Here is a 25771-nt window from a genome sequence, read left to right as displayed (position 1 = left end):
GGAGGGTGGAGGGAAGGTTGGGTAGAAAAGGGAAACCGATTACAAGGATCAACATATAAGACCCTCCCTGGGGGATGGACAACAGAAATGTGGGTGAAAGGAGACGTCGGATGGTATAAGATATGACAAAATAACAATAATTTACAAATTATCAAGGGTTTGTAAGGGAGAGGGGCAGGGGGGGAGGGGGAAAAATAATGAGCTGATACCAAGGGCTTAAGTGAAGAGCAAATGTTTGAGAATGATGATGGCAACAGATGTACAAATGTACTTGACACAATGGATGTATGTATAGATTGTGATGAGTTGTACACGCCCCCGATAAAATGATTTAAAAACAAACAAATTAAAAAACCCAACAACAATAAAGGAGGTCTGGCTGCTGGAAAGAGCAATTGCCTCTGTCAAAGCCAACTTTCATCTCTTTCTTGATTTTAATCAAGCTAACAATTGCCTGTTCAAACGTTCAACCATCTGTTGCCTCATCCAGTCAGTGCACCTTCTTATTTCCAACTGAACAGCTAGATTTTGGTCTCTAGCTTGTCATCTTATCAATACAGGCTGGAGTAGACTGACTCAATTCTAAGGCTGTCTGATGCCAGTTATTCACACAGACCACATGTTGGATCTGAAAGGCAAACCAGGTGAGTGCTGGATCAAAAGAATATTCCTGTCTTAGTATCTTGGACCATATTCCTAATTCAGACTGAAAAGTCTTTCAAAAGTGACAAGAGTGTAAAGAAATAACAGATGATGGAGACAGGAGCCCTCTGACATTTGTTTCTGCCTATTGTCATTGACATCATGCCTAATACATGTCAGCTGAATGAAATGGATTTGGACAAGGATTCTATGTTTCATTCTACAATGTTGAACTATGCTGTCATTTTTTACAAGATGGTGATTAGAAAGCAAGATAAAGTTGTACTACATGACTCAGATTTCGAGGGGAAAAAGGTAGTCAATGAATATTTAGTTATAGCTATACTGAGTTCCAATCCGTGAAGCAAATTGATTTTGAATTGATTAATGTTTACAGGAATTACTCATACTCACCCTTTGTCCCTGATATCCAAATGTTGATTTTACTAAATTATGAAGATGTATTGACTTGATTAATTGATTGACTACTTCGATTTTAAGACAACATAGCCTCAAAAGACTGTGCTTATTGAACATTCCAGTTTTCAATCTTTTAAGGGGGAAAAGATAGTCTGTAAGATATTTTTAAAAGAGGGACTCATGTCCCATTTTTTATAAATTTCTATTATGACCAGCATGTGATTTGAATATCTTTCCCAAAGATGATCATTATCAGAGCCATCTTTGATCGAGCACTCAGTATATGTCTGATTGACCATTTGGTAATCGGACTGGATTCCAGAATACTATTGGGAGCATTTGTCCTAGAGGACTGTGCTATACAGCATGTCAATGTCAAGCAGAGCCAGTGCTCTCAGTGATATGCCTGATCCATGACTTGAGCTAGCACATTGCTATTATCTGTCTCTAGACTCTTGTCCTATTCCGTGGCTTACAAATCTCAGTCTAATGCTCAGTCTATACGTAAATATCAGGGGGAAAACTAAGTTTTCTCTCTGCTCTGATAATCCTGAACCAAGGTCATCAGAGGAAATTCTGTTTATCAGAAAACGTAGATTGACCCATGAAGCAATAGGTCTTGCCAGTAAAAGAAAGAAAGAAAACTCTTATCCTTAATTTGCCGTTGTGTTTTTAAAAGCTAGGGAATTGACACAGAAAAATGGGGACAGTGCTAATGCAAAATGTGAGTGTTCCTGGGTCCCCAACTATTTTACTCTAATCATGGTCCTCAATTCCCAGAAAAAACCATCACACATAATACAATGGGCTTGGTGTAGCTGCTGCATTTTATGGGATACAGAAAGAAGGCAGCTGGATGGAATCAAAGATCAGTGAGGATTGTTTCAATCATTTTTTTTAAATGTGACAGGCTATGAACAACAAATACAAACTCAGAGGATAAAATAGATTTATGAATCATAAACCACTAGGGTCCCAAGATCTGGGATTAGGAAGACTTGCACTAATTCTCCAGTCAGTTTGGTGAATGTAACCCCTGTCACCAAGCCAAAGTCTTGGGCACCCATCTACTCACCCGTGCACTCTGCCCTGCAATGAGCTGGTCATCCTCTGTCTGGACACTTGTCCGACTGCGCACATCATAATCCTCTTGCTCAAAGTCAGAATCATCCTCTAGCTCTTCTGGTGTCTAGAGGAAGAAAGAGAAGAAGAAAATTGGCATATTTCCAATTAATGCCTTTCGCTTTATCCACACATTTCTTTATTACAAAGGCTAGTCAACCCCAGAAAAATACATCTATGGTCTTAGATATAGGCTTAGTCACTGGTGGGGGCGGAGATGGTGGGGGGAGGGTTCTGGTCAGAATACAATCAGAAAAACTGAAATACTCTAAATTATATTCAAAAACTTATTTATTATTTACTCCTATAGGTGTAACAAGGTAAAGTTGAACTCCTGGTATGGCATGCCTTCCAATTTCAAGAAAAACTGTATCTGTGTATTACTCATATTACACATGCAGAGTGGTGGGATTCAAATACTTTAACAACTGGCTTCTTGTCCTAATGATCATTTTCAGTATAAAAACCAATATAGCAAAAGGGAGTTTATTATTTCCACAAGATATCAAAGCACTGCTGCTGTGCAGATGAATGTTTAAAAAAAGGAAGGAAGGTAAATTTGTGATTTCCATATTGGGAGGCTCCCTGCTGGCCACCTCAGAGAGATCCATTTTAACAACTGGTCCACGGACCTCAGCAACAATGGAAGTACTGCTTCTGCTCGACTGAAAACTGCCCGAGTCCCACCACTGCATATGCAAAGCAAGGCAAAAAGTAATCACCACCAGCAAAATCTGTATCTGTCATCTTATTCCATCGTGTTTTTTTCCTGTCTCAATAGAGAAACTAATTGATCACCTTTAGGCAAGTGGCTAGTCTTGATTTCTATTTTGGTCTCTGAGCCCTGTGATGTGCGGGTTATAAGTACAGCTTCTAAAGAAAAGACAGCTCAATTCCAAATCCTCTGTGACTTTGGAAAACTTGTCTCATGTATCTTGGCTGTGATTTCTTCAGTTGTGAATTGGCATTGATACTACTAGTAAATAATAGATCATTAACAATGATTATTGCTGTGAAGAATAAGCAATGTCCGCTGTTGTGTCTAGCACATATTAAGCATCTTAAAATGTCCCCAGTCATTATTATTTAGTATTTTGAAATCAAATCATTCAATAAACAATTTTTTATGAAACTAAAAATTGCTACTTACCTGCTAAGACTTAAATAACTCATACAAAATATCAATAAGACCATGATAACAATAGGGAATAATCAAACCAGAGTTGAGCAAACCAGAGTTGAGATATCAACTGGCCCAAAATCTCTGAAGTAGTGATTTGCAAAACCAGGATTTGACCTAAACACTCCATGATCTCTGATCCCCCATGCTCTGCTCCATTACTTGGCTTTTGCCTCTGTTGTCTGTTACTATTTGTAAATTTTTTTTAAATTATGAATCAGACAGGACATGGAGTTATCGATGCCTTCAAAGTGTGTAGAGCTAGGTTAAGATTTTTTTCACTCTGTAAAGTCAATGTTAGAAAAAAGAGAAGTAGGAATCCATAAATCCAGGACTATAATACCTTCCATGGCCTAAACACAATAGTGATAGATGGGCATTAAGTGCTCACCTGTGCCTTTCACTATTATCTCTAAGTACTTCACACACAATAATTCTTATAACATCCTATAATATAGGCACTGTTTGCTCCATTTTCCAGTTAATAAAAGTAATGCACAAGTGGTTACATCTTGAACAAAGTCTTCTCACTCAGGCCATTTGAATCCTGTACCCAAACTATTATACTCTGCTGATTCTCCAAGGATGAACGTAAGCAATGGTGAGGCTCACCTGCAAGGAGTACATAGTTCTTCAGTGTAAGATTTCCAAATCCACCATTATTAACCTGTAAGGGGACAGTCACCCAAACTGCCTTTGACACAAAGATTTCTGACACACACCATCTCCTAGGGCTTTCTCTCAAAATGATTTAATACCCCACAAACAGGACCATTGATGCAAGTGTCCATTCCCAATCCAAAGGTCACATTATTATTCCAATAGTTTCTTTGGCCCCCTCAGTGTAATTAATCACGTGTGGTTATTGATGAAGCCTTCAGATTGATCAGACAGGCATAAAATGGGGTCCGTAATCCCAAAATCACATTATGCCCAGTAATTTTCTAAGCTTTTGGCACATCCCTCTTGCTTTTCCTTTTCTCTCACTGTCAACCATATTAATATTTACTCTGACTACTCCAGATGTTCAATATTCTTTCATTGGAATAGTAAAAGGAGGAGGGAAGAAAGCGATTTTGTTCCCATACTTTATTAACTAAAGCAGGGCTAGGTTGGGCAAATCTGGTTCAAAAAACTGGAAGCAATGTCATTGTGGTCATGGACAATAATTTCTAATCATTCCTCCATCTTCTGCTGAGGAATGCACTGGAGAGCATTACAGCAAGTTGGTAAATTCTGCTGACAGATGTGATGACAAGATTATAAGCACTTTTCATCATTGGTTCTTGGAAGAGAAAAAAGAAAGGAAAACGTCACTCAAGTGAGTAAGACAGATGATGACAGTGTTTGCTGCATTGTGTCCAAACATGTCAATCAGCTGTGCATTTAGGAGACGAGTCCCTGGCAAACCCGCCCTGGTAGCATTAGGCTAATAATAAGCTTTTATTCACGTGACATGGCCCAGGAACTCAAATATTAAAAAATAATAAATAGCTGAGAGTATTAAACTCTGGTCGTAGATCCAGGGCCTTAATATTTTCCCCAGACCCTGTCACTCAGAAGCGAGCGGACTTTGGTGCTTCTCTGATTTTCATTCTTAAAATGAAGAAAAGCATTGCTCCTTTCCTTGCTAACCTCAAAGAACTTCTAGAACCAACTACATAGAAAATTCTTCATCAACTATAAATATAAACTCAAGTAATAATAAACAATATGGTGATGACTATTCTTAATAATAACATGTGCACCAAATGCAATCATAACAACAACCATATCTTATCATTCGCTGTGAGCCAGACACTCAATTAGAGGATTTGTCCACAGGATCTCATTGAACTGTTAGAACAGCTTAATGAAACGCGTTTGATCCCCATTCTACAGCTGTGTAAACAGACTCCGAACAGTTAAGTGGCATTTCCAGGAGTCACAACGAGGGAGACCCCGAGCTTGGAAATGGCCTGTGGGTCGCAGAGCTTTTGTTTTCAGCATGCTATGACACCACTTGGCAACTGCCGGTGCTTAAAATAGCTCCTTATGCCTTCAACATGCACCCAACCCATCCAAGACATCCATATAAATAGTTGTGTGCATGTGCAGTTTGGTGACTGCATGTAAATGTGTCTCCGACTCATGCTGTTATTTTTTGAGTTATTCTCTCTTAAAGGTATGTTATGTTTCTTGCTGGTCAAGGAACTCCATAAATTAAATGAGATAAGGGGCAATAGAGAGGATCTTCAGCTGGGCCCAGAGATATTTAGATTTGCATCATTAGATAGTATGATCTAATCATACTGGATCATCAAGCATCATAATTCACTGACTGGGGGTTTGAAAGCAGGGGCCGTCTCATTTTATTCTTCAATAAGTGATGAAAAGAATTTTGAATGTTGTGAAAGTGAGTCCATATATGTAAAATGGTACAAAACGATTTTACCTCTACATTATCTCCCCTTGAAGAACTTGACTTGGTTAGCTAGTGCTGCTATCACCGAAAGACAAAGGTGGGCGACTTAAACAAACAGATATTTATTCTTGAACAGCTTAGAAGAGTAGACGTCCAAGTTCAGGATGGAAGCACAGGGGAAAGGCTATGTCTTTCTGGAGACTCCCAGGCAAGATCCTTGTGCACTTTTAATAGCTATGGATCCAACATTACTCGGAGATCTACGTAAGTCCTAGCACCAATTTTCCCCCGAGTCTAGACGGGTCTCAGCACAGAGAACCTTGGTCCAAAGGACTTGCACTCCTGATTCTTTCTTAGTGGTAGTTTGTCCCTCTGCTCTCAGCTCACATGGTTTATCTTTTCTATACATCAAATTATCCCCCTTCATGAATACGGTGCCTCTAATAAATCCTCATTAACATCAAATTTACAGCTCTCTCTTAGATTTTAACTCATTACTACTATGAGGGATAGAGGAGAACTGCTCTCTATGGTTCTTAATTTACAGCTTTTTCTTCATCTGTCTCCCAAAGAACAGTTGGTGGGTTTGGACTTCTGATTTTGCAGTAATAAGCCCAAAACATGTAACGCATTAAGCCATTGAGGCTCCTACAATAACATTCTAGAGGTTAGGATTTGCAATACATATAGAGATTTACACAATACTAAGAACTGTAGCTTAGTTGATGTTGATGGATATTTTGGAGTGATACCGTTCAACCCATTACTGAGTCTATGAGACTAAATTGCTCTGATTATAGCAGTTCCCATTCCCTGGGTGGTCCAAGTAATTTGTGCTAGGCTGCTAATCAAAAGGTTGGCAGATCAAACCCCACCATTACCCCACACACGAAAGACCTGACAATCTGCACCCATAAAGGTTACAGACAAAAAAAACCTACAAAATATATCTAATTCATAACACATGGGTTCATAATGAGTCAGAACTGACTAAATGGCAATGAATTTAGTTTTAGTTTCATCGGGGGTCAAGAAAGATGTGACCTGTGTAGTGTTGCACTGCCAATCAGTTCCAGAACAAAGTCAAACAATTGCTCTCTGCTTCCTAATCCAACGCACAGTCTCTTCTACAGCCAACTCTAAAAAGAAGTACATTGAGGACAACTGAAGGGTGTAAAGTCATTTGACCTAGACATGTCAGTTAAAGGCAATAGAGCCATTGAAAAGAAATAATTGCATGTATATGAAAGTTTATTTGAGAACAGAGGGATAAGAGCATGAGCTAGCAATTGTCAGAGGAGAGTTTGAAAGAAATATGAGGATGCTGATAAAGAATAGATTTTGAGGTACCCTAACATATCAGAATCAATTTGAAGGTAACTAACAACAACACAACCAATAAAGAGCTGACTCCTCCTAGTCAGGACCACTTGGCCACTGCCACCTCTTGCCTGGACTACTATAGTGGCACCCAACTGACCTGCCTGTTTCTGCCATTGCCTTATATGATCTACTCCATAATAAAGCCATGATATTGTTGTCCATTGACATATAGTTGATTCTAACTCATAATGATCTTGCGAGTGCAGTAGACTACACCATAGGTTTTTTCAGGATGTGACTTTTGGAAGCAGATCACCAGACTTGTCTTCCAAGGTACCTTTGAGGGAGTTCAAACTGCTGACCTTTCATCCACTAATCAAGCACACCACCCAGGGACTCCAAAGCCAGGATGATCCCTTGAAACTCTAAGTCAGATTGTGTCCTTCTTCTCAGAACCCCTCAATTGCAAGGTGGCCTTCAGATCTAGAGCTCCAGGTCTAGTGGATCGCTATTCTAGATCCAGTCTTGCCATTCTGTCTGGAACTTCTCTTTCCGCAGATACATTGATGGATTCCTCCTAACTCCTCTCTCCAGGTGCCTCTCAAATGGCCACCGTTCATCACCCCCATACCCATTCCTAGGCTCTCTCCTTTTTACACTGTCCGGGTCTTTGATTCCTTCACAGCATCTCTCACTACTGTATTCTGCTTAGTGCTTTGTTTTGTCCCCCACCAAGTAATGTACATTCTGTGACAGTGGACACCTCTACATTCAGGAGCTCCCTTACAACAATATGGGGCATCAACAAGTACTTGTTGAATAGTGATCTTGATTGTGTTATTAAAAAATATTGTAAACCCTAGTAAATTCTTTCTAATCAATTTAATTAAGGAAATAATACTAGGGACCTTAGGGGACTAAGGTGTTTAATGACAATCTTTAATGTGTGAATCAATTTAGGCTCATAAATTGCATCTGAGGTCTTTCTGATACTTTGTTTTTAACTACTGATAGATATTTCTTGTGATTCAAATCTTTGTAATTTTTATAAAACTATTCATTATTTTATTAACGATCATATGAAGATAAACTTCATTGGATGAATAAATAATTTTTGAGAACTTGAGAATTAACTTGTCAGACTTATGCTATACATTGGGAGCTATGATAACATATCGCCATTTTCTATAGCAGGAAACAGGCTTAAAAGAGGTGATCAGTATGCCAACCATCCATTCCCCTAAACTAGCTCATATATTCCCAAACTTTCTCAATTCACAGTACTCTTCTCCAGAAAATTCTCCCTGCCATTGAGTTGATTCTGACTCCTGTGACCCTAAAGCTCAGAGTAGAACTGTCCCTGTGGGTTCCGGAGACTGTGAATATTTATAAAGTAGGAAACTGCATCTTTCCCCTGAGAAGAGGCTGGTGGTTTCAACTGTCGACCTTGAAGTTGTCAGTCCCAATGTGTAACCACCAGGGATCCTCCACAGGACTCTTAGTGCCTCAGTAACGATTTTCATGTTCTCTGCCATGCTTCTATGACAATGAAATCAAACATAAGACTAAAAGTTATATCGTTCAAGTAGTTAGGGCTACCCAACTTAATATTTTTGTTACCTAATAATGTAGAGCTTGTTGAACATCGCATAACATCTGAAACATTGGAATCCAATTGGAGACCTGCTGATTCCTGAACTTCCTTTTTATCACAATTGTCCTCAAATACCTAGCCTCCCAAGTCATTTCTTCCAAAGAAATATATGAACCTGCAGCTGAAATTGAGTTACCTTAGGCTAATCGCTTACAGCGGCTGAGTGATTCCTCTGTGTTTCCTTCATAGTTCTAGACGAGGTCGCAATTCCCTAGGGTACTTTGGTGCAGTTTAGAAACCATGGAAATACCTGTATCCAAATCCACGTGCCAGGCCCTATCATTTCCCGCTTCTCTTCAAAAATGTGTTTCATGGCTTCCAGCTACAAACGTGCAGTGTATCACTATCATTCTAGAGTTTTCAGACTCACTCTGAGGGAATGACACAACAATTTGTTGAACACTGATCTCCTAAAACCAAGACATTTCCACCTGGAACTTAATCTACTGATCTTAATGATCAACACTCAATGTTTAGCCCTTTGTGTCTTATGTGTATGTTGATTTGGCAGGTTTGCCTATTCATTAATTTGCCAACCTACTTTGGAGAGTGATCAGAAAATTCCTTTAGAGTTGCCATAACACAGAATGCAAACCTTCCCAAGATGGAGACAGACCTAAAGGCAGGAGGGGCAGAGTAGATGTGCTCCAAGAGATCAGTCAGGTTTGCTGACCACACGAAGGACAGGACTCTTGTCTGCAGAGAGTTGCCTGCAGCTATCCTGGAGGACTTTGGATAGCAGCACCCCCATGCAATATGTACTGATGCCCACAGGCAGTACGAGGGAGAGTCTCACCCTTCAAGGTCCTTGCTGCAGCTGCTCCTGAAAAAAAATAGAGTTCTTTCTTTCCCGAAGTATAATCGATACTTCAAGAGGAGAGGTTTACTGGGAACGGAACAGCTCGACTCAGTAGTTCTACTAGTTTTATTATCTTTCTTCCTCACTTAGTGCAATGGATTTTTTCTTTATGTATCCTTAATCATTATACTCAAAATCCTAAGAAATTGCTAAAGTATAAAATGAATCCATTTGGATACTGAAAGGATAAGAAGTTTAAAAATAACAATTTGTACATACTGTACATTTCTATTCCTAAATTTTAAGTGTGAAATTCATCTGATCAAATCATTTGAAATGTCAAGATGGAGGAATGACACTTCATGTAACAAAGATATGGCATTTTATCTAAAATTATATTTTTTACAGCTCGTGAATGAATAAATGAATGAAGGCCATAAACTTCTCAGCCTCCCAGATGAATGGTTGTCACACAAATGTGGAGGCTAACAAAGCAGAGAAATGGCAAAAGAGGGAACATGTCTTGAGGATTACAGTGGGATTTAGTGCCAAATGCTTTGAAAACATAACTCTCAGGGTCTATTACCTTATATCACAAGTTGATACGTGATGGGCAAAAAAGAGCTAACTTGTTATGGGCTTAAAGACTCAGTACCCTGCCTTTCCGTCTCCTTCCATTCTCTTTTCTTTCTGTCATCTTCACAGGTGTAGGCCGCTGCGAACATATACTCTCATCCCCCGCCCCTCTCTCTCTCACACTCTCTTCTGTGCATGCATGCGTGTGTGCGTGCACACACACATACACTATAAGGCACTGTGTCAGAGCAGGCACTATAGTGAAAAAGAAAAAGAGATAGCCTTTGCTTTCTGAAATTTCACATCCTAAAGCAGCCTAATGTACCTATAAGTAATATATATCTATACTATTACAAGCAGAAATAGTTACAGATGGTTAAAGGATAGAGTCATTTAAAAGGAAAAAAATTTGTGGCAAGTACATTTGTGCCAGGCTTTGAGAGATGGTATGTGTGGCAAGGATAAAGTGAGAAAGTTGGAAGAACAGGAAATTAACCTGTCAGGCCCCAAATTTCACATTGTTAAGCATAATTGTATCAGTCTGATATAATTAATGGAATACTCTGAGTATTTCAAGTTGGTTATAGTATTATTATGAAAGGAAGATATATTTGATACAAAAAAATAAGCTGACTTAAAGATGAAAAGATGGCGTTTGGAATCCCAAGTGACGGAGAAATGTGAAAACCCTCAAGTCTTCGGGTGACAAGGCGCTCTGTACTGCTCAGCTGACATTATTCTCCCGTCTTGGTGCTTGGGACACCAACTTTGAAGAGTACCAAAACCAGATATCATGATTATACCCAAATTCAAGGAGAATTCACACCATATAGGAATTGTGAAAGAAGCTCTAGATAAATGGATCATGGAGTGCACAGCCTGTCATAGATACTGTCTGGGAAGACTTGAAGGAGCACAGGCTATCAGTCAGTGGTTACTGGCTTGGGGTGGGATTCTTTTCAGGGGAAGGGGGCAGTGGTTCTGTTACACAGGCAGTCCTCAGACTATGAACAGGATCAGTTTCTAACTATGCCTTGAAGAACTTATAGCTTAATTAGATTAAGGGTTTAGGGTTCTTCTTTAGCTTTAGAGGAGCCCTGGAGGCAGGATGAGGTCCACATTGGGCTGCTAACTATGAGGTCCACGATTCAAAGCCTGTGTTGTGCCACAGTAGGCGAAAGATGAAGCTATCTGCTCCTAAGATTCCTGGTCTCTGAAACCTAATACAGGATCACTATTAATCATAATTGACTGCATGACAGCAGGTGGAGGTTGTGCCTGGTGGTGCAGTGGGTTAAGCATTGAGGTGGCTGTCGTTCAAACTCACCCCTGATAAAATCTCTCCCCATAAACACTGGCAATTTCAAAACCTTTTGGAGCCGTTGTGCTCTGCCCTATAGAAGCTCTATAAATCCTTGTGAATTTTAGTGAAAGCCAACTTTCAAAGTCTTTTCAATGATTTAAAAATTATACATGTAGCGAATGAAAATCATGTGATTAAGAACGTGTTGGCAATAGGCTTTGGTCCAGGAGCCCTGCTGTTGCACTGGTTACAGCAGCCACCTATTAACCGGGAGGCCTGTGACTGAAATCACCAGCAGCCCGGAAGCAGAAAGATGAGGCAGTCTGCTTCCTTCCAGGCTTACAGTCTCAGAAACCCTCTGGAGCTGTTCTACTCTGCCCTGAAGGTAGCAACGGATTAAAATCAACCAGAGGGCAGGGAGCATGGTTTAATGTAGGAATTCATTCAATTGTTTCAGAGTGAGAGAAATTTGTGTAACATTGAAGGGTAGAGAGGTGTTGTCCATAAATCAGATGACTGTAATCCCAGGGTTGCCTGTATATGGTCAATGAAAATTCTGGGAGAAGAGCTTTCAAAGTGTGCTCAGCAGATAGACCCCTCCTGGTTTTATTGAGAAGCCTGAGGGTGATCTCTGATGTCTTAGGATGAGGGTGAGATGAAACTATCTAGGGTAGCTTATAATACAGATGGTGGCCACTAGCTATGAATGTCTACTGAGCACTTGAAATGTGACCATTGCAACCTGTTAAAATGATAATAATTTGAACATATTTTATTAAGCTTTAGGTTTATAAATTTAGTTGTCTATTACCTATTCTTCAGGGAAAAAAATTGTTCAGTGGCCCCCAGCTATTACAAACATTTGGACCCTAGCTCATATCCAGATAGCCCATTCTCCGGGATAAAGTGTAGGCACCTCCTTTGCCTCCTGTGTTCCCCAGGGATGGTAGCATCCATTTTGGAAAACACTGAATTAAATGAAGCATGTTATTAAATTTAACTTAATGTCTTTATATATATATATATTTTAATATGTCAACTACACATTTTAAATTCCAAGTAGAGCTTAGATATCTCTACTGGACTGACTAGCACCACAGAGGCCTCATCCCAGTTTTCGTCAAAGTTTTACAGAAACAAATATGTCATAAATCATGCTTCTGCAAACACAGCTATTTAAATAACTAGTTCAGAGGCTAAAAAAATTGTTTGAAAACTATATTTAATGGTAGGTAAGGAGGAAAAGTTTATCTTATGATGGAATGCTATACAGTAGTTAGGTGGAATGAAGAAAGCAGTATGTCTTACCAGAGACAAATGAAAGCTCATTACAGATGGGGAAAGTGAGTTGCAAATGATATTATGTGAACTTAAAAGTGAAATGTTTTTACTTTCTAGATTGGTGTCTCATGACTCATGGTGACCCTATATGGCAGGGTAGACCTGCCCCTGTGGGTTTCTTAGACTGTGACTCTTTATGGGAGTAGAAAGTCACTTCTCTCCTCTCAGGAGCGGCTGGTGATTTCGAACTGCTAATCCACCAGTTAGCAGCCCAACACATGTTTTACAACAGTGAGTTTGGTTGTTTGGTAGACTCATATCTCCGTATATTTACTTTGTCCATGGCCTGGTAAGCTTACATTTATTTGAAAAATAGAGTCTGAGGGTAGACAGATAGTAAGGTGGAGGTAGCTTTTAGTTTGTTCTAAGGGGTTCTATTCTTGTTTATATTCTTTTATTTTTCTACAAAAAGAATACAGATATGAATCACTTTTCTATTGAGTGTTAATAATAAAAATAACCTACGAAGCTGCATAATGTCAGTATATTAGTCCGTCCAAGACTTTCGGATTCTGAGAGGAAGACAGCTTTGGCAAAGGGGCCCACTGGAGGCTGGCAGGAAACCCTCAAGTTGGCAGCCACATTTCAGGAGCAGTGTCCGCAGAGGGAGGTAGGGCAGTGTTCTGCGGGACATTCTCTCCAAATCTGGTGTTGGATGGAATTCTGTATTCTTTTTAGAGTCTATCTTGTCTAACTAATGAGAAAACCAAATGCTTACCCCTTTTAATTAAGTAATTTAAATGATAATAAACAAATAGGGTCCCAGATAGAAGCTCTGATAAATTTCCAGCTACAGAGGTTTCACGTACCCTTATCATTAGCACAGCCTTTCTGATGTCCCGAACACCATCATAGACCAGGCGAGAAGCATCGATGAATTCATTCTCCTCAAACGGCTGTGGGACATTGGCACTCAGGGCTTCAATGGCAACCTCTACTTGCTCAGCAAAGCGTGGCATCACTGTGTTAAACAAAGCAACAAGCAGTGCATTAGATGATCTTTCTTTCACAAGCTCTCATTGCAGGCCTTGGGCAAAATGGCAGACCCTACCAACACTCCAGCAGTCTAGTGGTGCAGTAGCAGACAGACCACTGGCATTTTGGGATAGGTCAGATGAAATGTATTTTTTTTTTGTCATGAATCTGCTCCAGGAAAAGTAATTGTTCTATCCACAGTGATGGGCTACAACTGAGAAAGTTTTGAAAACCTTCCCCAAATCATGTAATATAATGTCTAATACTACATCTTTTACATTGCTCCAGCTTCAGTTCAAGTCTACCTCTGCTGGTTACTAGTTACAACACTTAAGTCAAGATTTCTTTTTTAACTCTGCGACGCACTTGAAAACATTGTAAAGTCCTATCTAGATGAAATGTTAAGCTACTTGGCTCAAAGGTGTTAGAAGCCTGGATGGTGAATGTCAGCCCTTAAGCTGCCCAGTTTCCTAGACAAGTGCTGATGACTGGACTGCACCCAGCTCACTGTTGTCAGAAGGCAAGACTTGAGACAGAGAGAAATGGCTGTGGAGGGCACTGAGGGAGGGATCCGGTCACCTGGACATGGAGGAAACAGGTTCTAGGAGAAAGGCTTTGGGGAAAAGGAGACTACAAAGAGGAATTACATTTGTTCCATTTACTTGAGCCTCCTTGAAGTGAAAGAATACACCTATAGAAATTCTCTAAAATGATGACACTGCTTTGTTTCACAGGAACACCTGTACAACAGCTGTAGAGATATGTGGAGAGTAAACTCCGTGGCAGTTCTGAAATGGCTACACTGACGACTTTAAAAATACTGCAGATTCACTGATTCTCAAAAATTATAATTTAATTTTCTCAGCCATTACCTTGAAACCATCAGTTCATGTGGCAAAGGAGAGCCAAAAGCACTATTCATTTTATTTACAAGGACCATAAAATAGATACATCACTCATCTATTTCCATTTCTGAACTTTCATGCTTGATTCATCTTTATGCTCATCTTCATCCTCTGTGGATACGTTAACAGCCATTTTAATCCCTAGTGGAAGAAACTCTGCTAAATTACTATACTCTCTGAGGTCAGAGTATTCAAGATAAAACATTCCTAGAAAAATGTGATTTTCTGCCAGGAAAACCAAATATTGTTTTTCAAAAAGTAGGGCGAGGGGTAGAAGAATACAGGACCTTAAGTGGAGTGATCTATTACTTTCTGTCTACAGAAATTATCCAAACCGAGGCAAACAAGAAGTGGATCATGCTTGATGGGTGAATTACTCGTATTGGTTCACTATGCCATTTGAAGTTTTCTGGTGGCCTTTTGAACTCTACTTTCAGATTTTAAAAATTGGGGAATACTGAGATCATTGCTACAAATATGAATCAAATATAAGCATAGTTCTCAAAGCCAGTGCATTAAATTTTGGGCATTTCATGTATCCGTAGATGCTAGAAATGAACTATTTACAGGATTAAATAATCCAGATCATTGAAATTAGCTTCCTTAAGAAGGGACGTATTTTGAAAGCACTTGCAATTTAGGATGAGAACCTCTCTTAAATTTAATTCCAAATTTCATTTTTTTAAACAGTAAATGCTGACTAATATCAATTTCATTCTACATGATATCTAAGCTCCATAACTAAAATCATTAACAATATTACAAATTTATATATCATTAGGGAACACTTAGTTAAATAAAGTTATTTGTTCTTATTGTATAACTGACAAAGGATTATTACTTATACACACATGTACGATAAATGATTCTGTAAGTCAATAAGAAAAAATGCACTCATAGGATTAATATTTTCACAGATCAATAGGAAAAAGAAATACAGTCAAAGGATTATAAAACAATTCACAGAAAAAATCTCAAATTACTTAGGAATACATGATAAAATATTCTACTTCACTAATGGATAGAAAAATAGAATTGTCACAAAGAGCCATAATATTCTAATAGTAGCAATTTTGGGGAGTATGTAATAAAAAAAGAACCCTGTTCCGGAAAGCATGGGTGCAAATATATACAAATAATTATCTCAGCACTATGAAAAAAATCCAGTGAAATTAAAGTTGCATTTACCCCGTGAATTTGATCTTTATCTAAACAACAACAACAACAACAATCAAGCCACTTAGTGGATTCCAACTCAGAACCACCTGCAGAACAACATAGAAGGACCCCATGGGGTTTCCAAGGCTGTAAATCATCATAGACACAAACCATCACATCTTTCCCTAGTGGCACCTTGCTAGAGAACAGCCGAACACTAACTGGTAGACAAAGACTAATTCTAGGCACTGAGTAACCATTCCTTGGAATCTATAGATAAAGTTGTCTCTTGTTATGTTCTACATTCTAAGAATTTATAACTACGGAATAAAAAGCCCAAAGAAAACTCTATCTGCAGTCAAGAACCCAGCCCAATCCTGACTCATCCAACAGAATGAGCTGCTTACTCCAGGCCCATGAGCACGGCATCTTGTGGGGCAAATGGCTTCAGGGATGATGATCAATGTCTTAAAATTAAAACTTCATGATGTCAAACTGTTGAGTTGGAAATGTAAACAGAAAATGAATAATTATGAGGATCTAAAATACTCAAAAGAGTGCTGTAGAGGCTTCAAAAAGGTCATGGAAAAAAATGAGTTATATGATAATGGATTCTTTTCATGAAATTTTGAATCCCCTTCATATATTTTCATCAAACCTATTCTGAAACAATATGGAACACCTTATATACCAGGGAAAGTAAAAAAGTATCTCTATGAGAGCACAGAAACTTTACTGAGCAAAAATGCCAAAATGTGAAGCTACAGTTTCTCCAGAAGTTGTCCATTAAGGTCTCAAACCTCTGAATATGTTTTCATTTCTCAAACCCTTCCCCCAAACAATTCAGTACTTTTTCACTTGTACATTTTCAAAACAGCAGTGTCAGCATCCTAGAGTGCCTCCAATTGTGTTCCTTTACAATTTCCTTTGAGTTGGGGGAACACAAAGAAGTCTGGAGGGTGGATGGGGAAAGTTTCCCAAGGAAATTCTCTCCTGACAGTCTTGCTCCTCTGGAAGAAGGACCGCATACATGGTCAGGATAGGGAAAAAAACAAAGAAACAAACAAATGATCGTTAAACGCCACTCTCCTGGCCTTCTCTCACCAATGCAGTTGTCAATGTTCTTAAAGCATCTTCTTTACGTTGTTCCTGGTTCAACGCACAGCAGCCCCATGTAGAACAGAACAAAGCACAGCCCACCCGAGCAGGCACCGGCCTCAAATCTGTTCTTTCGCTGAGACCATTGCTGCAGCTGTGTCAATCCATCTTGTTGTGGGCTTTCCTCTTTCGTGGCACCCTGCACTTTACCAAGCCTGGAAAATCTCACGTGGGAACTAATTCAGTGGAGTATATTCACAGGAACGAATGAGACAGCCATGTTTCTAGGCATGACCCTTAAGAAAATCTTTCTTCATACTCTGCTTGAAGTGTATTTAAAAGGCATTTACAAAAGGCTTGGGCAACTGCTACAGCTGTTTTGCCAACCTCCCCTTGTTCTCCATGTTGGTCCCCTCTTTGCTGTTTGGGTTTTGTTCTATTTTAAGAGTGGTAGAACTAAAGACAGAAATATCAAACAATGAGTTCCAGCGGAACAAAATTCAAGATATGATTTTAACCATGAATTCTTCCAGCACCTGACTGGTGCCTGAAAAATTAAACACTCCAAAAATAATGCTGAGATAGAAAATCTCAAACTACTTCCAATATGATGCTGCTTCTTACTAATTAGGACAAAACACAGCATTGCCTTTTGTGATTCGCACATTATATATTAACAGAGTTTCTGATATAGGAATGTAAAAATAGAAGCTTCTTTCCTCTCTCTGAATTACATCCAAAAATCTAGGCACTCTTTTACCATTATTTATTAGAATTGCAGGATTTTCTTAATAGCTATGTCCTACAAGGGTGATCAAAGTTGGAAATGCTTTTAAAGTCTAGCTATACTTTTGTATGCAGAGTGCACACTACAGCATGATGCCATGCCAGGAGTAATGAAATCAGAGTTAAGTATGCATATAAAAATCAAGGTCGCATCATTTGAGTGTTGATCGAGGTCCTAGACCAGAGGTGAAGAAGTTCTGGACTGAAGCCTCCTGGGAGACTTCAGAGGTGAGGTTTCAGAGCACCGGGTGATTCCTTAAAATGGGCTAAAGATGCAAATAGGACTGCTGACAACCACAGAGCAAAAGCCAAGGTTAACAAGAGGTAGTGGAGGTGAGTAGCCAGCCATCTCTGCTGTCATCTGAATAACTTTGAATGTCCCAGCTCACCATCCTTCAGTGACTCCCTTCCATACAGAGGGACTTAGGCTCCCTGACTCAAGATACAAAATTAAGTTTGCATTTTTACCAGCCTTTATTTCCACTAGGTCTCTCCTCCTTTCTTTCCTTCCTCTTTGTTTAGCACTTTCTCTTTTCTTAAACATACGCAATTGCGCTCATCATACTAAACTAATACTACGTTGCCAACCCTGGCATAGTCCTTGCTACCCCATACCAAGAATATTTCTCTTGTACCGAAATATCCTTGTATTTCACTCGCTTTGGCCCAAGCAAGATGAAATTCCAGTGGAGAACAAAATGCCATGGTGAAACCTTCCCTAGGCTCCGGGTAACACAATGTTTGTAGTTTTCTGCTTTATAATTTTTATTATAAAGTTTCAATGTGGCATACACTGATGTGGAATTACTACACAATATTAGGATGCTTGCTGACATTTTTGTATGTTAACTCATGCATATGAGCCCCTTTTAGGCAGAGACTATCTCATCATGATTTTTTGTCAATTAAGCTCTTGTCTTGACTTTTCACACAGAGAATCCATCCAGCGAGAAAGGAAGAAAGAAAGGTGAAAGGACTAATTTCTTCTTGTGTGTTATAGGGACAACATGAACACTATCACATTCCACATACTAAGCCTCTTATTTGTCTGCCTGTCATTTAACATTGGCTCAATAATTTTGTTAAAGTGTTTTAAGAGTTCTTAACCAAGTGTATTAGTCTAGGTACTTTGGAGAAACAAATCCACAGCAACTCATGTATAAGAGAGAGTTTTATGCAAGGAAAATGTGCATCACGAAAACATCCCAACCCAATGCTGCCCAAGCCCACAAGTCCAACATTAACCCATACCCCCAACACCAGTCCACAAAGTCCTTCACCTCACAAAACAGAGGCAATAATGCCGACTGCAGGAGGAAAGCTGAGTCAGTGAACGTGTAAGCATCTCAGCACTGGCAGGGGTCTCCACATGGCTGCTCCAGCACCCTGGGCTGCATCGGGATAGATCCATGCGGCTTCTCCTTGGGGATGTCTTGCAGGAAATCCATCTTGCAAGCTGAAGCAGGGAACTGCTAAGGCAGCTGCACCCGATGCAACCATCACAAAACAAGAGACCCGAGAACTAGAAAGGCGAGGCTTCACTACCCATTTATCCCTCCGCCTTTCAACCAGACCCACATGTGATTATCGGCCAGGCTGGCACAATTAACTAACTCACCAAGTTACGAGTGAGCATTCTAGATTTGGTCTAAAGGAACTATTTATAATTCTGAGTTCAAAATATAGTCAGGGCTGTCTTGGTTAGAGCATTACCATTGAACAAGGAGAAAGATTTTTAATGGCACCTTCTATTAGCTACATCTACATACAGAGAGGTGACCATCTATGGTTGGCTCAATCAGTCAACTCATACTTTGGAGTGTTTTTCTTGTAGAAGGAAAGGCAAAAAAACAGACAATAAACAAGGCCTTTTTTTGTAGAGGGGTTAAAAAAAGTCACAGCTCGTTACCACCCAGTTGAGTCTGACTCATGATAATCCCGTGTGCTGCAGATGAACACTGTTCCATAAGGTTTTCTGGGCCGGGATCTTACAAACACAGGTGAGCAGATAGTTCTAACACGGCACCACTGGGTGGATTAGAATCAGCAACCTATCAGTTAGTAGCCAAGAGCACATTGCTATTCATCTTCCGTATTCTTTTCCTTGTTCTGTTTCTTAAATCTTGTAATTATTTATGCATGATAAGGAGCCTGTGAGATGGGGTTCAGTGATCCCACTAATGAGTATTCCTGATCTTAGGTAACGTCTTGACTTAATGTTGGCTGACCATTCTAATTCACTTCTAAGCAATAGAATATTTCAAGTTGGATGGGCTATCGCATTGGAGCTTAAGTTGCATAGATGATTCATCCATCTTGCTTGACCTGTTGTGGTCTCCAGTTTGCGTATTCAGATAAGTCCATTTCCATGTTCTGAGCTCCTCTCTGGAAAGGTTTGCATGACAACAAAGTGAGTGTGGCTTCTGATGTATGAAGGCACAAGAAAATGTGGCCTTGGTGTGACAACCATTAAAATCTAAGGTCTTTTAACAGCCTCCTATGTGAGCTTATCAAGGAATCCTTCAGATCTGGTCCTCGAAATGACTGCACTCCTAACCAGCTCTCGAGGTAGCAGCAGCACACCATGTCATGTGTGTGTCATTCCCGATCCATAGAAATTATCACTTAATGAATGCTTGCCATTTTAAGCCACTAAAATGTGATATTATTTGTTTTGCAGCAATAGACAATTAATAAAGTGATTATTGTGTTTCTCATACATAAAAATAACAGTAAGAATATCTAGTATTAAAATTTCTGAAAATTTTCTGCTCAATTGTAACAAACTGTGTATGGTGTAGTTTTCTGGTTTATTTACTAGACTCAGGTAGAAATGTAATTGAATATTGATATTTGATTTTGTGCAAGTTGAATTTCTCAGATTTGATTTTGCATGGTTATTTAAGCAATTCAGAGCTTCTGTTTACTCAAGTGTAAAAGAAGATTATTGATAGCCCCCCTCCAAGTGTTGACACAAAGCTGAGGAAGAATTCACTCAACAAATTTATAAGCAAGTGTACATATAAATCCAGCCCAGTGGTCCTCAACCTTCCTAATGCCACAACCCTTTCATACAGTTCCTCATGTTGTGGTGACCCCCCCAACCATAAAATTGTTTTCATTGCTACTTCATAACTGTAATTTTGCTACTGTTATGAATCATAAAGTAAATATCTGATATGCAGGATGTTTTTTCATTGTTACAAATTGAACATAATGCATAATGATGTATCACAAACAATATTTAATTATATATTGTGAAGTGTTTATTTCTAATTAAAAATAAATGAAATTTTGTCTTGAAGCATGGTGTAGCATGGGTAACAGTCTTCACGCTGGGTACCGGATACTCCTAGGTGGGCATATATGCAGGTGGGCAGACCTGCCTGGAGACAGATAGAGGAGCAGTGTCTTGCTTCCTGTCGCAACCCATGGGTGAAGAACTGCTGATCTGTACAGTGCTATACGTACTACAAATAGAGCAGTGGATTAAAGAGATAACGGTCCCAGCCTTGAAGGCAATTACAACAAAGTGGAATGTAGGCACTGTTCCCCATGGTTCCTGCCGCATAAAGGATTGTAAGTTGTCTTCATGGCTGTCTGTATCCACCCACACACACCTCTGTGCTTACCACAAATACAGGCATTTGTCTCTGTCAGATAAAACCTGGAGGTACAAATGCGATTCACCACAAATTTCAAAAACAGGCCTAACGGGAGATGACGAAGTAAGCCTAAAATTGCACAGGAATAAGTGCTGAATCTCTGAAACTACGATGTTGGTGTGATTTATCTTAACTGAGCTTCCTCATATCATGTCCTTCTCTTTGCTAGGGATTTCTCATCTTCATGATTATATTGTAGTTATAATAATAAATCCCCTATGAAATTGGCACATAAGAACAGATATCATAAACTCTCTGGAAACTTTTTTTTTAATCTTGATTGACAAGAAGGCCAATGCAAAATATTATATTGATTATAATCCTTCCACATTGATAAGAAAATCAAAACAAAAACATTTCAGTGGTGTCTGGTCAAATTAAATGACCCAACCCTAGTTCTTCTCATTCAAATGATATGCTCGTTTCCCCAAAGTCTCACAGTTTTATCTAATATTCTTGTAAAGTTATTTCCTTTCTATTTCAATTTCCAACACTTTAATTCATTAATTTTATATTACTTGATTAACTAAACTAAACCCTTCAATAAAGTACCTTCAAATGCATGTTGAAATTTGATAGAGGAAGGGTAGAGATAGTATTTAAATAGGTTCTTCAAACTTAACTCTCTATGAAGTAGCTTTAACTGAATTCTCTCCTGGTTACTCTCAAGCAACTTGAAAGGTATCAGCATTGGAACGCAGAAGCAAAATTGAAAGGACGCAGTTTCATTTATTCCTTGATTCCCTTGTGACTATTTGCCAACTGATTCTAACTCTCCACATAATCATCAACTACTTCTAATTCTTTTATCATGTGTACATTCTTGGACTTTTTCGTCAGAGCCAGTCATCTGTTCCTTCTGTGGGAGTTCCTAAAAGCTGCCATTTTCATAAATTCAAGTTTGGAAAATTATAATGTAAATTTTAAACATCAAAATCAAATTCAAGTTCCAGACGGCCATACATAACCCATGAGCTGAATTGTTTGATGAAAAAATGAAAATGACTGCCTAGAAAAGGAAGAGGGAGGAAAAGAAAAACCCTCCACGCTTCATTCACGAGCGGTACCCTAGGAGAAGGGGGCACGTCCATCTGCTCTTGTCTAGACACACATTCCTAGTTCCAAGGAGAGGAAAACGCTTGCTTTGAAAGTTTTCTTATATTTTAAAATAAGCATTTTAAAAATAATCACAAATGCTTTATAAGTTAAAGGGAAAGATGGCAGATTTATTTCTGGAACGTAGAAATGAAAACGCTGAAGCATGACGCCTTACTTACTGTGTAGTGTTTGTCAAAGCCTCGCTTGATAAACAGTTTAATTTGGCACTGGAATAGTCTAAATACTTATATTGGATTAAGACGTAGTAAAAACACTTGCTACAAATTATTGCACTAAAAGATGATAAACTTCATCATTAGCATGTCATTTTTAAAAGGGTACAAACCTCCAGAAAAAAATATCTGGCAGTTGTGGTTTCATTAATATTAATATCAACATTTTTGAGTTGCAACTCTAATTAAGTCTGGAGGAAAGGAGAGAATGATCACAGATTTCAAGAGGTTAACATTGAATTAAGAAGCAGAATATATGCATATGCCTAGATATAAAGAAAGACAAATATCCATTGATAGATAAAAACCAACAGATAGATTGATTAACAGGTGACGTACATAGGTAAATAGACACATAGACAGACACATGGATAGATGGTGCATAAAAACAGATGGATGCAAGTAAGACAAATAGCTAAATAGGTAAACAATGATCAAATACAGACTTTGAAACCCAGGATAGTCTGATAAATCACAGAATGAATGGCACAGAAAGTGAGAGTAATGGGCATTTTTTCAGCAGTGGAGTTGATGGGTCTGTATGAGTTGAGTTTGGTGCCATTGCAATGGCTTTGATTTGGATTTTATGACAGTTATATTTTTAGGTCTTTGAGGGACCACCACATTTTTTTTTACCAAAGTGGCTTTACAATTTTTCATTCACACCGGCATTACATAAGAGTTCCAATATCCCCATATCCTCATTATCATATTTAAAAATCATGGCCCTTGTGATTTTAATTTGCATTTCTTGAAGGACCCTGGTGGTGGAGGAAGCTACACGTTGAGCTGCTAACTGCAAGATGCATGGTTCAAACTCCAAAAATGTCTTGGAAGAAAGATGATGCCATCTGCTTTCATAAAGCTTTCCAGCCCTGGACACTCCAAGGGCCAGTTCTACTCTATCTTATAGGATCCGATGAATTGGGATCAACTCTATGGCAGTGGGGCTTGTTTGCTTCTTTTTCTGTTTTGAATACAATGGCTAATAACTCTGAGCATATTTTCATGTAGTTGGAGGTAATTTGGATGTCCTTTTAGATTACATATTTTTTAAGTCCTTTGTCTATTTTATGATTGGTTTGTCTCTTTATTGTAAAGTTTCTATGTTTAGACTCACACTCAAGAGAGGGTACATACAAACACACACACACACACACACACACACAATGGGAAAAAGCTCCTCTGGGCAGAGGTTTCATACTACGCATTTTTGCCACTAGGCAAGCATAAAGCAACTCACTCTGAGTTAGTGCACCCAGTGGCGTCACCTGGGAAGGTTCTTTCTGGTAACTGAATTTTTTTCATACAAGCAAATTTCACTCAAACCTCATTTTTTTGTGATGGTTGCTATAAGAGAATAGTAGGTAGCTGTGAAATTTTGTTTCTTTCTTAGGAAAGAATGCTGCAGAAGCTGTCGTGATGTTGAACACAGCTTACAAGGAATGCACTAGGAAAAACTCAATTGTACAAGTTGTTTTCCCCTTTCAAAAAAGGTGAAAAGTCAATTGATCACAAATATCTTTCTGGATATTCATCAACTTCTCAAGCAAATGAAAATGTCAACAAAATCTGTGCACTTGTGCTCCAAGACCAACAATGGACCGTTAAAGAGATGGGGAAATTATCTGGACTGTCTTGGAGCTTGGTTCAGCGAATTTTAATGGAAGATTTGGGAATGAGCAGGGTTTGCTGTGAAATTTGTGCTTCGGTGTATTAGTCCTGGTAAACTAGAGAAATAAAATTCATAGACATTCATATGTGTACAAGAAAGAGCTTTATATAAAGCATAATTGCATATTGAGAAAACATCCCAGACCAGTCCAGATCAAGTCCATAAGTCCAGTATTAGCTCAAATGCCTGACACCAATTTATAAATTCCTCTTCAGATTCATGCAGCACATGCAATGATGCTGAATGCAGGAAGATCATAAACCAGTGGGTAGAAAGTCTTGTGGATCCAGTGGTGATGTAAGCATCTCAGTGCTGATGTGGGTCTCTATGTGGCTCCTCCAGCTTCAGGGCTCTGACATAGCTCCATATGTCTTGTCAACAGGAATATCTCACATGAGGGAGGGAGGGTCCCACCTCCAGCTAGCTATTTATCTCCTTAGCAGCTCCAAATGAGGTCATCAAGCTGTGACTTCATTGACAGGCTAAACGCCACCCCTTCTCTCTTAATTCGCAAGTTGACAACAGGTTTTGTAACTACCACACTTGGCTTCTGACTGACCAGGGAAAAGAGCATCAAAACATGCCACGCTTTGAAAGAACAGCTGCAAAGTGACCCAGACTGTTTCCAAGTCCATTACTGGTGAAGAGACATGGTATATTCTTACCACCCCCAAAACAAACATCAATCAAGACAGTGGAAGATGCCATCATTATCCCACTTAAAAAAGCTTGGCAGATGATATCAAAGATCAAGCTCTATTTTTATTTATTTATTTGTTTGTTTGTTTGTTTGTTTGTTTAAATGTGAGGAGGATAATGCATTTGTAGTTCATTCCGCCAGGTCAGACTGTGAATCAAGCTTTCTATTTAGAGCTTCTGAAAATATTGCATAACAGTGTGTGACCAAAAAGGCCTGAATTGTGACAGATGGGGAACTGGTTTTCCACCATGACAATGCACCTGCTCGTGCAGCCATTTCAGTGCACCAGTTTTGGGTGAAAAATAGCATGTCTCTCTTGCCTCACACACCTTACTCACATGACCTCACTCTGCATGACTTCTTTTTGTTTCATCAATTGCAGAGAGACATGAAGGGACAGCAATTTGATGACAAAGAAGAGGTGAAGAAAAAAACTAGGGAAGTGCTGTCAGCCATCGAGATGAGTTTGAAGAATGTCTCCAGCCAATGGAGTCTCCAATGTGATAAACGCAGTAAGTGTCATGCAGAGTACTTTAAAGGTGATAAAGTGGTTTTGTAAAAATAAATTAAATACATACCTTGGGGGGAAAATTCCATTTTGGGGGGGAACCATCATATTTATTTAAATTTTGCTAATGGTTTGTGAGGTGGTATCTTATGATTTAAAAAAAAATTTTATTTCTCTTATAGCTAATGAACATGAGTAATTTTTAT

At 39.0% G+C, this 25771-nt stretch overlaps 1 protein-coding gene across 5 annotated transcripts in view; it reads right to left on the bottom strand.

Annotated features, from left to right (window-relative positions):
* Positions 1-25771, bottom strand: part of CTNNA2 (catenin alpha 2) — a 1370089-nt gene that overhangs the window by 62557 nt on the left and 1281761 nt on the right. For all 5 annotated transcript variants that reach the window (XM_013007524.3, XM_045283854.1, XM_004713853.3 and 2 more), the window contains 2 exons: positions 13574-13725; positions 2138-2251 (listed from right to left, as the gene is read on the bottom strand). In XM_013007524.3, the coding sequence (XP_012862978.1) occupies positions 2138-2251; positions 13574-13725 (266 nt within the window). The remainder of the gene's footprint in view (positions 1-2137; positions 2252-13573; positions 13726-25771) is intronic.

Source organism: Echinops telfairi, unplaced genomic scaffold (assembly GCF_000313985.2).
Source record: "Echinops telfairi isolate 266 unplaced genomic scaffold, ASM31398v2 ScPeMD7_7467;HRSCAF=8505_1, whole genome shotgun sequence".
NCBI classification, from domain to species: domain Eukaryota; kingdom Metazoa; phylum Chordata; class Mammalia; order Afrosoricida; family Tenrecidae; genus Echinops; species Echinops telfairi.
This window is presented reverse-complemented; position numbering and strand designations above follow the sequence as displayed.